Raw genomic sequence first — 16,254 nt, forward strand, 5'->3', positions numbered from 1 at the left:
AATGGGAGAATATTTAAACTGTGATATTTGTGAGGTTAATTTCTGATTGTAACTGAACTATATTATCAGTTAATTTTTCTTTAAAAATTTTCCTGAAATAATATACAATGTTTGCAACAACTTCCCATTTGTTACCAGAAAAGTAGTGACTCTTTCCTAACAGGTTAAAAACTAAATATAGATAACCAAAACTATATTTCATGACTGCAGCCATGAAAGACACTTGCTCCTTAGAAGAAAAGCCATGACAGGCCTAGACAGCGTATTACAAAGCAGGGATATTACTTTGCCTACAAAGATCCATATAGTCAAAGCTATGGTTTTTCCAGCAGTCATGTTTGGGTGTGAGAGTTGGACAATAAAAGGCTGAGCATTGAAGAATTGATGCCTTCGAACTGTGGTGCTGGAGAAGACTCCTGAGAGTCCCTTGGACTGCAAGGAGATCTATCAGTCAATCCTAAAGGAAGTCAGCCCTGAATATTCATTGGAAGGACCAATGCTAAGGCTGAAACTCTAATACTTTGGTCACCTGATGCAAAGTACTGACTCACTGGAAAAGAACCTGATGCTGGGAAAGATTGCAGGCTGGAGAAGGGGACAACAGAGGATGGGATGGTTGGATGGCATCACTGACTCGATGCCCATGAGTTTGAGCAAGCTCTGAGAGTTGGTGACGGACAGGAAAGCCTGGCATGCTACAGTCCATGGGTCACAAAGAGTCAGACACGACTGAGCTACTGAACAGCAACAATAAACCAAAACTAGCAGTCTGAACTTAAGTTGGTTTACTATGAAAGATGCCACCCTAAGAAAACACACCGAAAATGAAGCCATAAGTAAGCCACAAACACGCAGCTCCTTGGAAGGAACACGGGGACTCTGTCCATTGTCTGTGACCAGTCCACACACACTCGGGGAAGCACAGTCAGGTACTAAAATCTCAGCCAGCAGAGACATGTGGGAAGCCACAGCTGGCTTTATAACAACAGCACAAGCCTTCCAAGTCATTCAGAGAGATATCCCCCAACAATTCACTGGCTCTTTCTTCTCCCAAGTTCAAAGGCTGCCACTGCCAGAACTCTCCCAGCCCGCCTCCGAGATCACATCAAGGCCCATCCAGGCTCCTCCACTGACCCCACTGCGGCAACACCTCAACAGGGCGTATAAGCCAAACTTTGCTGGTCCCTGGGACTAAGCTCTGGGGGTCAGCACACATCTTTAGAATTCTGAGTCCACACTCTGACTTCTGGTCTTTCCTTACATGCTGGTTTGAGTGACGTCTGCATTCTCCCCATGACTTTCCCTCAGACTGAAGTCTTACCAGCAATGCTCTAATTCAGGATCCTGTCCTGCATTCTTTCCTGGTTCCTCAACTCTAAAATAAGCCTGCAGAGTCTAGCTGCACGATCTGCTCAGCCCTGGGCAGAAAAGGCAGCGGCCAGCTCCCTACAGCAGGAAGAGACAAGCCCTATCACAGCACACTTGCAGGGCCTCCCACCCTTGTTAAACAGGAGGGACTATTAAACAGGAAACTTAACTGGAAATAGTTTAACCTAAAATATGCCCACATTTTAACTAAGGTCAAAGTGTCTGGGCAGAACCATGCTGTGACCTGACACTACTTGACTGCAACCATTTGTCCTTTATTCTGGCACTTTCCCAGGGTGGCTTATTTTTAGCATAACATCTAAAATGCCAGCAAAACATGTATTTTTTCCTATGTTTATCAATTTAAGAAATAAGAAATTTAAGATTCTGCCCAATTTAAGCTTCAGCCTTAGCAAAGATGTCCTGGCATTTTAAGGAGTACTGAACCAGTAGATTGCATTGTACACATTTATCCAAATCCTGCAGGTCAACTGCTTTTAGACAATGAAACTTTTAGGTCCAGACAAATTAATCATGCATCCATCTTAGTCTATCATGATCTAAATCGAGTGTGACTGAGCTACAATGTCAGCTTTCGATAAGTGACACATAACCTAACAGTTTTGAGACTGAAACTCTTTCCCTGATCTTCCCTAGTTATTTGATATTAAAGTCTACCAGTCTGCAAGGACATCATTATTGAGCAGTCAAGGAGAAAAACTACCAGGGCTTCCAGTTCTTTGATGAAACTTTAGATGCACAGTCCTATGGCCAAGCGTCTGCAACCCCACATTGTTGGAGCACTTGCTGTAACCCGGGAGTTGCAGCTTTCTGTAAGCTTGCTTTGGCTGAACCACAAAAGAAGGCATGTGCAGAAATTTCTACAGATATTCCATAAAAGACTTTGCAGCAACGAGGAAGGCTGCTATCTTTCAGAGTGCAATGTGATTCTGGAATGCAAGGAATGTCTCTGGGTTGAGTTCCACGCAAGTTTGTCACTTACCTGTATTCCTGAACTATGAAATTATGAATATCTGGGCTAAGGAACAGTTATTCTTGATAAATAAACAATTAAGGACTGTGGGGAAAAAATGAAGTCTATACAAAACCCACCAGCTTGGGGAACCCTCCACTTTAGCCACAGACACTTAGAACTCGTCCACACAAGGAGGAGTGTGAGGCGGAGCAGAGCACACAGGCGGTGGGACCCAGCCCGGCTCCCAACATCTCTCCAGGCTCCCAGCACCTGCTGACCCAGCTGTGCTGCAGAAACCCGCACGGACAGTCGTGACACCTCCCAGCACACAGGTAACACAGGTAACAGCACGTTCTCGATGCCATCACCAGTTTCCACTGTACTGTTCAAAAATAAAAGTACAATCAAGCGCCAAATCTCAGCAGAAGTGGCCAAACAGCTCTAGCTTTATAGAAGAGGAAATAACTTTCTCCATGAAAAGAAAATGTATAGTTTTTAAGAAATATTCTTAGTCTCCCCAAATATTAAAATGAAATGCAACTGGTTATTTCCAAACTATCAGAAGTGACCTCCTAATTACAGATATTTCTATTTATATATCTAACTCTGATTACAAGTCATTACATGCATGATTGTTTCCGGATTATTATATTATGAATTTTAATGACTTGGATTGGTCTTTTAACACAGGAATTAACAGCAAGTGCCTATCGAAAGGCACCAAGTAGACAGCCTCCATGTTACATGGTTGTCAAATCCAAATGATCAACTGTTTTCCAACCCATTCAGAATAAATACATTTAAAAATACAGTGTCTTGAGGCGTAATTGCTAGACTGTGGCCACAAGCATGGTGCGGGTGCTTCCCGTGGCCTGGTGAGCATCGTACCTTCTTCTCCCTCACGCTGTCCACTTGCATGGACTCCAGGCGGGCTCTGAAGTGCTCACAGTCCATCCTCAGTTGCTCTAACTCCTGCTCCTTCCTCTCCAGGTCTACAAGAGACACAAGAATACTCAGTATTTCAAGTCACTGATCTCTTCTGACCATGCATTTTACTTAATTTTCTCTTAGGAAAACCTGATTGCTTAGGTAGGATTACTCACATAACCAGTGCTGGGATAACTAACATTTTAACGTCCTGCTTTTTAAGTTTTTGTCACCTTTTTGCCCATAGCAGAAAGCACCTTGGTTTCTGCTTTACGTTTTTAAGACTTCATTTCACTGCCAGACTTGCACTCAAGGTTTTAGGAAAGTGTGTTGTTTAAAGGAGTGCGGGCAGGGCTGGGCAGCCCGACTGTCTCGTGGCACACACTCATATGTGCTCCATAAAAAGCAGAAGGCAGTTCAGCAAGGAGATGGTGCCAGCCAGGCTGATTCACACACTCGTCTCACCCGCTGGCAGACTGGCTCCACGACAACAGCTGCCGCCGTTGTCAATGGAGCAGTGAGGCAACAGCCAGAGAGGAGAACAGAAAAGGCCACAGTGAGAGGCGGGGAGGAGGGCACGCTTCCTCACCACCGTACTCGCCCAGATAATGAGTCACATGGTCAACAAAATTCCCAAAAGACATCCGTGTTCATGAATCTGAAATCAACCATATAATCAAGTTTAAATAAAAACTAGTATGCTACAGAAATTCTGACATTTAGAACGCCAAGAAAAAAGGTAACTCAAAGTTTTAAGTGCCTCCAGTGAACAATCATTGATCTCTGTTTGCCAGGGCCCGGGGCTCAGGGTCGAGGGGTCTCGCTTCACTGACACACAGCACAGCATGCTGATGGCATGCTCACTGACATCTGCACAGAGTCGCGGTCATCAGTACGAGGCTGCATTTGGGGTAAACCTTTCTTGAATACTGGTTTTAAGTAAAGAAATTTAAATGGCTCATTAGTCTGCTAATTGGTTGCCTATGAAAACACAGTCTATTATTAAAGCATTAACCATTTAAAAAACAAAAAAGCTTTAAGTGCCTTGATCCCAAAGACTAAGATATCACGTTTCAAAGCTAACATACACCAAAACCTGAGTGGACGTGTGCTCAGAGCTACTGGTGTAACTTCACTGAAGTAGGAACACTTTGGGACATTGATTCTCAGAAATTACAGCACATCAGAATTCCCTGGGAGTGGAAATCGCTGTTATGTCTGACTCTTTGCGACCCCAGGGACTGTAGCCCTCCAGGCTCCTCTGTCCATGGAATTCTCCAAGTAAGAATACTGGAGTGGGTTGCCATTTCCAGTCACAGAGTCATGGGGTCACAGAGTCAGACACGACTGAGCAACTGGCACTTTCATCACATTTTCCGGAGATCCTTTGCCAGAGCAGGAGATTAAAACCTAAAGCTAGATATTCAGTTAATGATTGTGAAGCGGCTGGCAAAGTTTCTCTTAAAATAAGTTTCTTAGACGGGTGAAACAGCATGGGACCCCTTCTTCTCCTTCACAGTTCTCTGTTCTGCCCTTTTAGGATATATCATGCACAATATGACTTGCACTGGAAATCTTTATTTTGTCCCACTAGTCCTTAAACCAACTATACTGATCAAGTGCTATGCTTTGAAAACTACATATCTGCATTTTTTAACAATGTTAAACGAAAACATAGATAATTATGAATGAAATGTGAACTGCAAATGGTCGCAGACAAAAAAATGAAAAAAAAGACTAAGATAAAATTATTAATGGCATAAAACTTTTTCTTTGCAGTTAACTTTTAATGTTTTCTTCTATTACTAAACTGTATATTCCTCAAACATGGTAAAGAAGATAGGAAATCACACTCCTACAAGTCTTACGTGTAAAACTATGGAGGAATTAAGACCACTCAGAAGACTCTATAATAATGTCATAATCTCTCACTCTACAAACTGCTAATGACTTTACTGTACGTTAACACAACAAAAGGATGCGGTTAAACCGTCCCACTCGACCCCACAGTATTCAAAAGCTGTGTCAGGGCTGCCACCCACCCACTCCCAGCTCTCAGGAGGCGGCCGCCACCTGGTGGCCAGACTGGAGCACTGCCGCCACCTCCTGACAAAACTCGCTTGTGCAGCTTGGCCCCTAAAGCATGCATCCTAAAGTGCATCCTCCTGTGTGCTGGTAATCCCACATACTTAGAACATGTGCGACATGCCTAGGACATGGCACCTGGTGGCACTTTATAAATATCTGTCACGAAAACGAACTTCATTTCTTTATATAGTCTTCTGCTAATCCTTGAATAGAGAAAAAGCTCGGCTATGTTATGTCTCATTCTCTACAGCTTTTTTTAAAAAAAATCAGACAGAGAAATACACTAATACATACAGTGCATTATATGGTCTTCCCTGGTGGCTCAGTGGTAAAGAATTTGCCTGCCAATGCAGGAGACAAGGGTTCAAACCCTGAGTCGGGACGATCCACTGGAGAAGGAAATGGCAACCCACTCCAGCATTCTTGCCTGGGAAACCCCATGGACAGAGGAGCCTGGCAGGCTATAGTCCATTGGGTCACAAAGAGTTGGACAGGACTTAGAGATGAAACAACAGTACATAATGGTCAAGACATTATCTTACCCAGTCTCAGTCTAGAGCACGAAAGAGGCTGCCACCCAGCTTAGATTGGGGTTCAATTGCTGAGCTTCAGCATTCAAAATGAAGGAAGAAGAATCCATCAGCCCCTGACTGAGTTAAAGGGCGGCCAAGACGATGGGCACACAGGAACGGTCTCACAGGCCATTTCAGCATTGATTTATCTCCGAGACTCAGAGTTCTTCTTTGATAGCTTTAATAACATGAGACTGACTATCAGCTTATTCACAGGAAGGATACAGAGAGGCTACAGACCATGGGGTGGCAGAGTCAGACACCATCTCGTCTCATAGTAAGAGTCCATCCTTACCATGAGCCAAGATCTGGATGATGTATTAGTTCCCTAGACCTACCCTAACAAAGCCCACAGACTGGGTTGCTTAGACCAGAAATCCATCCTCACGTTGTTCTGGAGGCTGCAGCTCAGAATCGAGGTGTCAGCAGAGACATACTTGCTCTGAAACCTGTGGAGAAAGGATCCTTCCCTGCTTCTCCCACCTACTGGTGGCCCAGGCGTCCCTGGGTTGTGGCAGCGGAATCCCACCCACCTCCCCCTTGCCTGGCCTCCTCATCTCCTCACAACACCTTCCCTCCGTGTATGCCAGCTTCGGTGTCCAGTTTTCCTCTTTTAATAAGGATACCAGTCACACTGGACTAGGACTTATTCTAAACACTTCATTTTAACCTAATCAGCCTGTCAAAATATTTAAGTTGAAAAAGTGAAAAAATGAGAATATTCTATGTTTCATTAAAAAAAAAACCCTCAGTTAAAGAGTTTAAATGCATTTCTAGCCACAACATTTTAATTGGCTATCCAATTTTTCAAACAAACCAAAAGGAGTAGGGGAGGAGAGCTGGAACAAGAATATGGAAGCAGCATTTTTTTCTTCCTGTGCTGCCAAAAATCTGCTGCTTTTTCTAACATAAAGGCCACTGGAGCACTGTTTCCTAAGAAGAAGAACACGTGACTAATACAAATCTCTCCTGGGCTGGTGCCGCCACTGTACTTGGCACTATCTTTTCGCATCTCCACTCAGAAGCTCCTTAGTCTACTTGTGAATTACCAAGGAACGGGATCTGACTTTATCCTGTGTATATCCCCAGGTCACCTAGCAGAGCTTAACAAATACCCAGCATACAATGAATACCTACCTGATTGAATATCAACTTAATTCTATCACAAAAAAGCTAGGATCAATCTTGTTGAACTCAAATGAATTCTGATAAAGTGTTTGCCTAAGCAAAAAGTTAGGGACTTTTGCTTTTCATTTATTAGCATAAAGTATGTTAATAACTGGGTAGTCACGAGTGATCTGAAAGCAGAGAAGAACTAAAGAGCCTCCTGATGAAGGTGAAAGAAGAGAGTAAAAAAAGGCCAGCTTAAAACTCAACATTCAAAAAAACTAAGACCACGGATCCAGTCCCACCACTTCATGGCAAATAGATGGGGGGAAAGCGGAAACAGTGACAGATTTTATTTTCTTGGGCTCCAAAATCACTGCAGACAGTAATTGCAGCCATGAAATTAAAAGATGCTTGCTCCTTGGAAGAAAAGCTATGACAAACCTAGACAGCATATTAAAAAGCAGAGACATCATTTTGCCAGCAAAGGTCTGTATAGTCAAAGCTATGGTTTCTCCAGTAGTAATGTACAGATGTGACAGTTGGACCATAAATAAGGCTCATCACTGAAGAATTAATGCTTTCAAATTGTGGTGCTAGAAAAGACTCTTGAGAGTCCCTTGGACTGTAAGAAGATCACACCAGTCAACCCTAAAGGAAATCAACCCTGAATATTCATTGGAAGGACTGATGCAGAGGTTCCAATACTTTGGCCACCTGATGAGAAGAGCTGACTCATTGGAAAAGACCCTGATGCTGGGAAAGACTGAGGGCAGGAGGAGAAGGGGGGCAACAGAGGATGAGATGGTTGGATGGCATCACCAACTCAATGGACAAGAATCTGAGCAAGCTCTGGGAGATAGTGGAGGACAAGGGAGCCTAGCATGCTGCCATCCATGAGGTTGCACAGTCAGACACAACTGAGCAACTGAACAACAAGTCTCTACTGCTTCCACCTTGGCTAGCTGTCTGTTCCTCAGCCCATAAGCCCCCAACAGTCAATTTTCTCCTTTCCCATCCCGTGTATTCTGGACAGTCCCCACGTGCCCTTCAGATCTCTCCAACCTGCTATGGCCCAACAGGTAAGAGGCTTGAAGTTAACGTCCATAGCAGCCAGCCTCCCTTGCTTATGGATTCCTGTTGAATTTGGAAAGTAGGCCTCCCCCAGGAAATAGAACAGGAGGCAGGTCGGGACATCTGCTTCCCCACCACATGGCCCCTGCCAGGTTCAAGCAGCTGAGGTTCTGGCCATGCCAAGCACCCACCGTTCTGCCAGCCTGCTCGCTCTCTGGCAGGCCACAGCGCCCCCACTCCTCTAGGTCCTGGGCCTTTGCTTTCCAACTGCTGGTGCCCCAAATCTGGCCACCTTGGTTTGTCCTCACGATACTCTGTTTATGTCTTCTGTTTCCTGCAAGGACTTGGACTTGATACATTCTGATAATACTTCATCTGGACCACAATATAGGAAAGTGTTAGTCACTCAGTAGTGTCCAACGCTTTACGAGCCCGTGGACTGTAGCTCACCAGGTTCCTCTGTCTATGGGATTCTCCAGGCAAGAATACTGGAGTATGTTGCCATTCCCTTCTCCAGAGGATCTTCCCAACCCAGGGATTGAACCTGGGACTCCCACATTGCAGGCAGATTCTTTACCATCTGAGCCATCAGGGAAGCTAATAATAAATTTCTGGTCAAATTAAATCTCTTTTTGGGGTGATTTCCCTAGTGGTCCAGTGGTTAAGAGTCTGCCGTCCAATGCAACAGACTTGGGTTTGATCTCAGGTCAGGAAATGAGGATCCCACATGCTGTGGGGCAACTACTGAGCCTTGCTCTGGAGCCCCCAGGACACAACGAGAGAAGCCAGAGCACTGCAACTGGAGAAGCCCACGTGCCACAATGAAGACCCAGCACAGCCAAAATAGAAAATAGTGATAAATCATCATGCCTTTAAAAAGACTTCTCTTCTTGGCACTCACTCTTTAATGATTATCCTACATTCTAATGATTCTCTCTCTAGTTCATATTTCTTTGGACCAGAATAATTCTTCTCTGAGCAGAAACAGAGGTCCCCCTTCTCATTCATATCAAACTCCTGGGAAATTAATCTCAAAATAACTCCACAAATGCTTTAGAAGTCATGGAGTGCAGTGCTTTCCAAACCCCACTGCTAAGAACCCAAGTACCTCAGGGATGCTTATAGTTCTGTAAATATTTAATTAGTATTTCCATTTTATATTTTTTCAATGTTTTATTTGGAAATAATTTCAAACTTAAATTAATTGTATTAAAATAATACAAACAAAAAAATAAAATAAAATAAAATAATACAAACAATATCCAGGTACCCATTACACAGACTTACCTACAGTTAACATTTCACCACATTTGCTCATCATTTGAACAACACACAAGCACATACACACCATATTTTTCGGCCAGTTTAGGGTAAGTTACATCAGCACGATTCTTTACTTCTGAATACTTCAGGGAATATTTTCTAAGAATAGGGACACTGTCTTAGATACCCAGTATAAACAGTTGCCAACTTCAGACAAATTCGTACATTTATCTAATCTACCACGGACATTTAGAATTTTGTCATTTGACCTAAGATTGCCCTTTATAGTATTTTTTTCCTTCAAGGTATACCATCAGATCCAGCTTCAGGTATTGCATTTAATTGTCATGTATCTTTAGAATGTCTCCTGTATTTTCTGTATGACATCCCGATGTATTTGTAACAATTTAAAAATCATAACAACATACATGGAAGAACTTCCATTTCCAGCTAGCACAGTGACTGAAACAGATCAATCTTCCTCCAAGAACAAGTAGGAAGCAGAACCTGAACAAACCACAAAAAGCTGTTTCAGAGTATCTGAGTCAGCACACCACACAGGCCTTGAGAGCCAGGACTCTCCAGAGGAGAGGGGAGGCCCAGCCTTCCGGCGGCGGCTCTTCCCCAGGCACCTGCACACTCAGAAGCAGCAAGGCCAGGAAGAGCATCTCGCCAGGCAGAGGGAATCGAGCACAGAGTTATGAGACAGCTGAGACCCCACAGGCACCCAGCAGCATGTAAGGGTAGAGCGGCTACAGAGGAAGGCGTCGGGAGGGAGGGGGCGTGGAGAGAGCCCAGGAGGCCATGCAGAGCTATCAGCAGTCTTATGGCACTGGAGAGATCAGAACTGAAGGTCAGGGCCTCCTGGACAGAAGGACTCTGAGAAACGCCTCAAGCTCTCAGTTAGATCCCCCAGAAGAACCAAAACCCAGAGAAAGAACTAGAAACAGGCCAGCTCAAACCAAGACCGAAATGAGCCATGAAGCAGCTCAACCTGAATAGGTTACAGTGATCTACTCGGACTCCATCCTGAGAGAAGCCGGGGGGGGAAGATCCTTGCTGGAGAAAAATATCACTTTCCAGAGCTTCGACACACTCCATTTTTTTAAAATCTATTAATCAATTATGATAATTTAAAAAATTACCACGACCACCAAGAGGAAAAATAGATAATACAAGCAGATCAACAGGTGATCCAGAGAGATTTATCACACTCAAACTCTGAAATAACTGTGATCAGTATGTTCCAGAAACATGTAACAAGAGAGTTTCATCAGGGAGCTAGAGTAAAAAATCACCACGTAGAAAATCAATACAAAAACTAATAAAGACTGATACCTAAAACTAATTTTACAATAAATCATAAAACTAATAAAGAACTGAGACTCAGATCCATACATAAATAGCCACTATGACAAAAGACACTAGCACAGAAGGAAAAACTGTCTTTCCGATAAACGGCGCTGGGTCCGTCTGGCACAGATGGCTGGTGGCTATTCGTGACACAGACACAGACAGCATAGATTATACAACTCCGCCACCATCACAGCAAGGGCTACTGCACCGTGCTCACAGAGGCAAGGTGCCGCTGCACTGATTTTAAATGATACAAAGTAATTTTTTCCACTGCTAAAAAAACTATCAAGTAACTCCAGTAAATCATGGCTGCACTACTTTGTATTCACTGCTGAGAGTCAATGTACAAATCAAGTTGGTTCACAGTGCTGACATTTAAACATACTTATTCAAACAAGGAAGTTTTTAAAGTTAAAACTAATGCTGCAGATTTTAAAATGTCAGCAGTGAGACTGCAGTTTATGTCTGGTGTCAACATGTAAAATTAAATAATTCAGATGCCTCTGACAAACTACCACTAAGGTGGCAAGCTGTCCTCAGAGTGTATCATTTAGCATCTCAAATGCAACATAATGCATTTGGAGAGTATTTTCTATAAGACAATGAAAGTTTAAACAGGCTGAGTGGCCTTTCCAAAATGAACACCAGTCAACTACCAAAGACAAGAAATTAGACTTTGCGACTTAACTGAGAAACATAATATCTGACCCCACTGATTTCAAGCTTCAAGATCAGTTTATTGAAAACCATCCTGACGTTGCAAGGTGAGCTGTTTAAAAGCTTCTCATTTGCAACTCATCTCTGGGATTTGTCTTTTTCTTGCTACTTAACAACCAAAATTAAAAGTGAAACTGGAGAGAATTTCCTGGCAGTCCAGTAGCAAGGACTCTGAGCTTTTATTCACCAGGAACCACAATCCCACAAACTGCACAGTGTGATAAAAAAAAAAAATAGTAGCATGAAAACAGAAATAGGACATTGGGGATGGTACTACAACTGTCTTCCAAAATCTCTAATAGTACACTTTTGTTTTCATCAAAACACCTTCATTGTATCCACTGATTTTGAAAAATAAGTGTTACAAAACTGAATTTTTCAAATAATTATGCATAAAATACAACCTCCATTTATTTTACAGGTTGAACCACCACATACTACATAAACTTTTATTTAAATAAAAAAAAGGCAGGACTCTCCCAGTTTAAAACAAATTGTTGACACACACTGATGTGGTAGTAACTCCTTCACTGCTGGAAGAATAAGCCCGGGAGGGATGGGAGAGAAGGGGTAAGCTCACTTCCACAGTACACAGCTGATCTTGAACAACGCGGGAATCTGAAGGGCTGACCCCTCCCCACCCGCAGCACAACTCTGCAGCCGGCAGCCACACCCGCGGTGAGGGCTGTGCAGCCCCGCAGTTATCACGTTGCCGGCCAGGGCCCCTCCACCTGAGGGAGGGCGTCCCAGTCCCAGCCACGCCTAGGCCAAGCACGTGCCAAAGAGGAAGGCACTTTAAACCCGACACCTGAGGCGAGCTGAGCACTGCCACCCTCGTAGACGTTCATGAGCAGCAGCTTGCAGAGGACTCTATCCTCGGATTCCTCCTGCTGCGCCTGGCCCCCAGTTTCTCTCAGACCAACCATTTCCCCTCACATCCTGTCACAAGGCAGAGTCCACACCCTCACGTAAAGTTGAGACCTTCCTTGACAAGCATTCTACATTAATTCTCCATCTGCCAACCAAGTCCTCAACATGTCCTACACTCAGATACAAAATCATTCCCCTGAAAATGTCCTTTTGATCACTATTTAGATGTCATTTCCATGTGCTCATTTCCAACTGCCTCTCCTTTCAAATTTAAAATAATCCATCATTATTTTGTCTTCTATAAACTGCTCACATTTTCTGACATCATTTTCTGACATACCCCAATATCTATTCCACCTGTCAAGCAGGAAAATGAGCTTAATCCATACCCAACCCTGCTCACTCCCATTTGTGACTTTCATACATGCTGCATCCTAGCCTAAAAAGTCTTCCCCTTTTCCTTCTAATCTTGCCTCTGCCCTCGATGCTCATCTGTTCCCTAAAGATTCTCAGGCAATACCCTTGCAAGATTATTCCAGCCTCTCCCACCTACCTGCCCAATTTCCCAAAGGAAACTAAGTTCTTATGTGAAAGGCAGACCTGACATCCATCACGCCATCCTGTTTCCTGGCTGGCCTGTGCAGCCTGAGCCCATCCAAAGCACCAATACCTGTTCTCTGAAGAAACCTGCCCCACAGTTGGGTGTGTGCTTCCCTCTCCTTCTTCCCTGCCAGCACCCACTCCTATCTTCACATTGCCCTTGTCTCTGGTTAAGATGGGAGGCACACAAAGCCAGGAGCTCCCCTGTACCACAGGCCAGGGAGAGGGGGGATAAACGCATGCTACACAGCTCCTGCTGTTGCCCTGCGACCCCTGGACAGGCTCTGAGGGACCTGTTCTCAGAGCTCCAGCTCATGCGATTCCTCAAGGAATCAGCCAGGCTCAGAGAATATACCAACTTACACTGTAAGAGGGGGCTAAAACCATACTGTCTGAAGGAAAAGTACAGGATATTATAACAGCATCTAACATGAAGACAGATAATGGCTAGGCAGTTAGATACGAAGTGAGTCTGGGTAGGGGGTTAAGTCCAACAACACAAAGCCTTTCAAGCTGTGGTTTAAGGTGGAAGGGAGCTTGGGTCGGGGTTTGATTTTTTTGGTCTTTATCCAAAGAGCAAGGAGAAGCCACTGATAATTGATGTAAGCAGGGGAATGACAAAATTGAACTGAACTGTCAAAAACCAATCAGGCTACAGTATTCAGAGTGGACTGGCGAGTGGCAATGACTGACTGCTATCGGGAAGCAGGGATTCAAGCAAAATGACAGGGGCCTGGCCATGGGTGGTGGCAGTGACAGTGGAAGCAGCTGAGGAATTCTTGATGCATCCCTGAGGAAAAAGGTCCAAGACTCACTGGGAGATGGGTAGGGGGTAGAAGGGGAGTGAAGAGTGAGAAGAGAGGCGGGCAACAAGGAAGATCCTGGGTCTCCGTCTGGATGGCAGTGCCCTGGGGAGGCTGGGAAAGTCCAGTGTCCGGGAGGTGGGGGAGGGAAAGCATGAGTCAGATGTGAGAAAGTAACTCTGGCTCACTCTGAGAAAGTGAAAATCTGTCCTGCAATCTGCTGGGCTTGGAGAACAGACACAGAAAGCTGGCTGCCAAGTTAGCAGGAAACAATATTTCTACCAAGGACACACTGCAAGAGGAAACTGTCATGATGACCCCTCCTTCAGTGGCGGCTGGTTTGTTTTATCCTGTAAAACCCCAGACTACCAGAACTTCTGCTGTTTGGACTTATACTGGTGAGGAGGAAGAAACACATGCACTCGCAGTTGCTGTGACAGGGAGCCCAGCCTGAACAGCCAGCTGGCCGCAGGGCTTCAAATTAAAGGTTCCTAGACCTCATGTTCTTCTATCTATATTTTGTAGTTTCCAAGGAAACAGGGCCTGGGGCCACTGTGGTGAGACCCAGTGGGGACCCCTTCACACACAGCCCAACTCCACATGGAGCCCATGAGAACACAGCCTCGCCTGCAGGCCATCTACACGCCACCCCATCCCAAATCCTAGAGCAACACTTGTCTCTTCCTCTGGTGGCAGGATGCTCACAGTTCCTCTGCTGCAGTGAGTGGTCCCCCTCACTGCAACCAGCCAGTAACCTGACCTCATCTGAACACAGGTCCTTCCTGAGGGCTGCAGGCCGATCACACTAAGACAAACACTTAGAATCTGAAGTGAATGTGAAACAAGTAAGAACAAATGCCAAGTAGGAGTTAGAAACAGGACCCCAACCCTGCAGAAGAGGGGAAGCTAGAGGAGCCTAGGAGCCACTGGCATCAACATGGCAACTGAAGCTACCAGTGCGCAGACTGCCCTCGGAGAGGCCACGGGGTGAGGGCAGAAGAGCCTGAGCTCCTCCATTAGCTGGACGGCTGCTGCAGAGAAGGACAAACCCGCAAAGCAGACTGAGAAGATCGATGGGAAAGGAGGTGATGACACGGCTGGGAAGGCCAAGGGCTGTGAGGCAAGATCTCCCAAAGTCTGCCTGTGATCACGTCACCATGGGTGTAGTTACAGACCTCGCTTTCGTAACCACTAGTTTGATTTTGACAGAGGATTAATCTCCAAAAATTGACTTTTGCTAAAACAGCTCATGAGAAGTCCCTGATGTGTTTTTCAGAATGCCAGTGTGTTAATCTGCAGTGAGAAGTATACCTACCCAGCAGGCTAACATCCTCAGCTGCTCGTCAGCACTCTCCTTCCCTAAAGACACAAGCACACAAGATGACTGACTGCTCTTCTGAGGCTGCTGAATGCATGGGAGGTCGACAGTGACCTGGAGCTATGGTAACCAGTGATGGGGGGCATACCTGGCAACGTCCTGGGGGAAACAAAGAAGCCCTGCTGTGGACTTTATGGAAAGGACTACTTACAAAGGGAAGAGCAGGGGCCAGAGACCCGACAAGGATGGTAAGGCACCTGGGACTGGGACCAGCCCTCCAGCTGAAAGGAGGAGAGGGGACAGTGTTCCTACAGCCCGGTGAGAGCTGGGAATGTGGAGGAGGCCCCTGGGCACGGGTCACAGATGTGGAGGGAGCAGGAGGAAACACCACCAACTCCTGCCCATGGCTTCCTTCTCTCGGTGAGTCCTCACTGGCAACCAGTAAGGAAGCAAGAGGCATGCAGTCTGCAGGAGCCCACCTTGCAGAGCACACCCCAGGCCAGGGAGGGTGCATCTGAGGACTCCTAAGGGAGAATAAACAGGCAGGGTGCCATGGGAACACAGCACTCTCGCTTCTAACTAGACGCCAGCCCCTTGACCAGACGCTCCTCCACAAACCAGAGACATGTACTGTTGACTCCAGACAGCTTCTTGTCTGGACTAGGGCTAATGATATGACCTGGCCCCCTAGACACACCTCTTCTAGAAGCTAGGCAGTGATGTAACAGTAAGCCAGCCTTAACCACTGATGGCTGATTTACCAGTAACTCAGCCTCCGTCAGGCAAGTAACCAAATCAATCCAATAAACAGCCCCAAGAACTCCAATAGAGGCTTCTAGACCAATACCTGATGCAATGGCTGAGCTCAAATCTCAGAACCTGAACTGACAAGTTCTAGCAACTTAAATCAGTGCTAGAACTGAGCAGTTCCTCCACCGAGAGACCATATCTCTACAGACATGCCTGAATCCATGCAAGGTTGCTAAATGGCAAGATCCTTTTACAAGAAAGGATCCTTTGCATAAGAGGATCTTGTATAAGATTGTATGTATTTACACAAGAAAGGACTTAATGTTTAGAACAGAGCTTTTAAATAATAAAAGTATAAAACCCTTCTGCCAAAGACAAAAGGTGAAGAGCTAGGAACAGATACTCAGAAAGTTGGCAACCCTTCCTCCAACATGAACCTACACAAGGCCAAGTTACTCATTTGTG

General features: G+C 45.1%; 1 protein-coding gene across 3 annotated transcripts in view; it reads right to left on the reverse strand.

Moving 5' to 3' along the window:
• Positions 1-16,254, reverse strand: part of HSF2BP (heat shock transcription factor 2 binding protein) — a 79,429-nt gene that overhangs the window by 60,963 nt on the left and 2,212 nt on the right. For all 3 annotated transcript variants that reach the window (XM_020891529.2, XM_020891530.2, XM_020891527.2), the window contains one exon: positions 3,233-3,336. In XM_020891529.2, the coding sequence (XP_020747188.1) occupies positions 3,233-3,336 (104 nt within the window). The remainder of the gene's footprint in view (positions 1-3,232; positions 3,337-16,254) is intronic.

Source organism: Odocoileus virginianus, chromosome 4, assembly GCF_023699985.2.
Source record: "Odocoileus virginianus isolate 20LAN1187 ecotype Illinois chromosome 4, Ovbor_1.2, whole genome shotgun sequence".
NCBI classification, from domain to species: domain Eukaryota; kingdom Metazoa; phylum Chordata; class Mammalia; order Artiodactyla; family Cervidae; genus Odocoileus; species Odocoileus virginianus.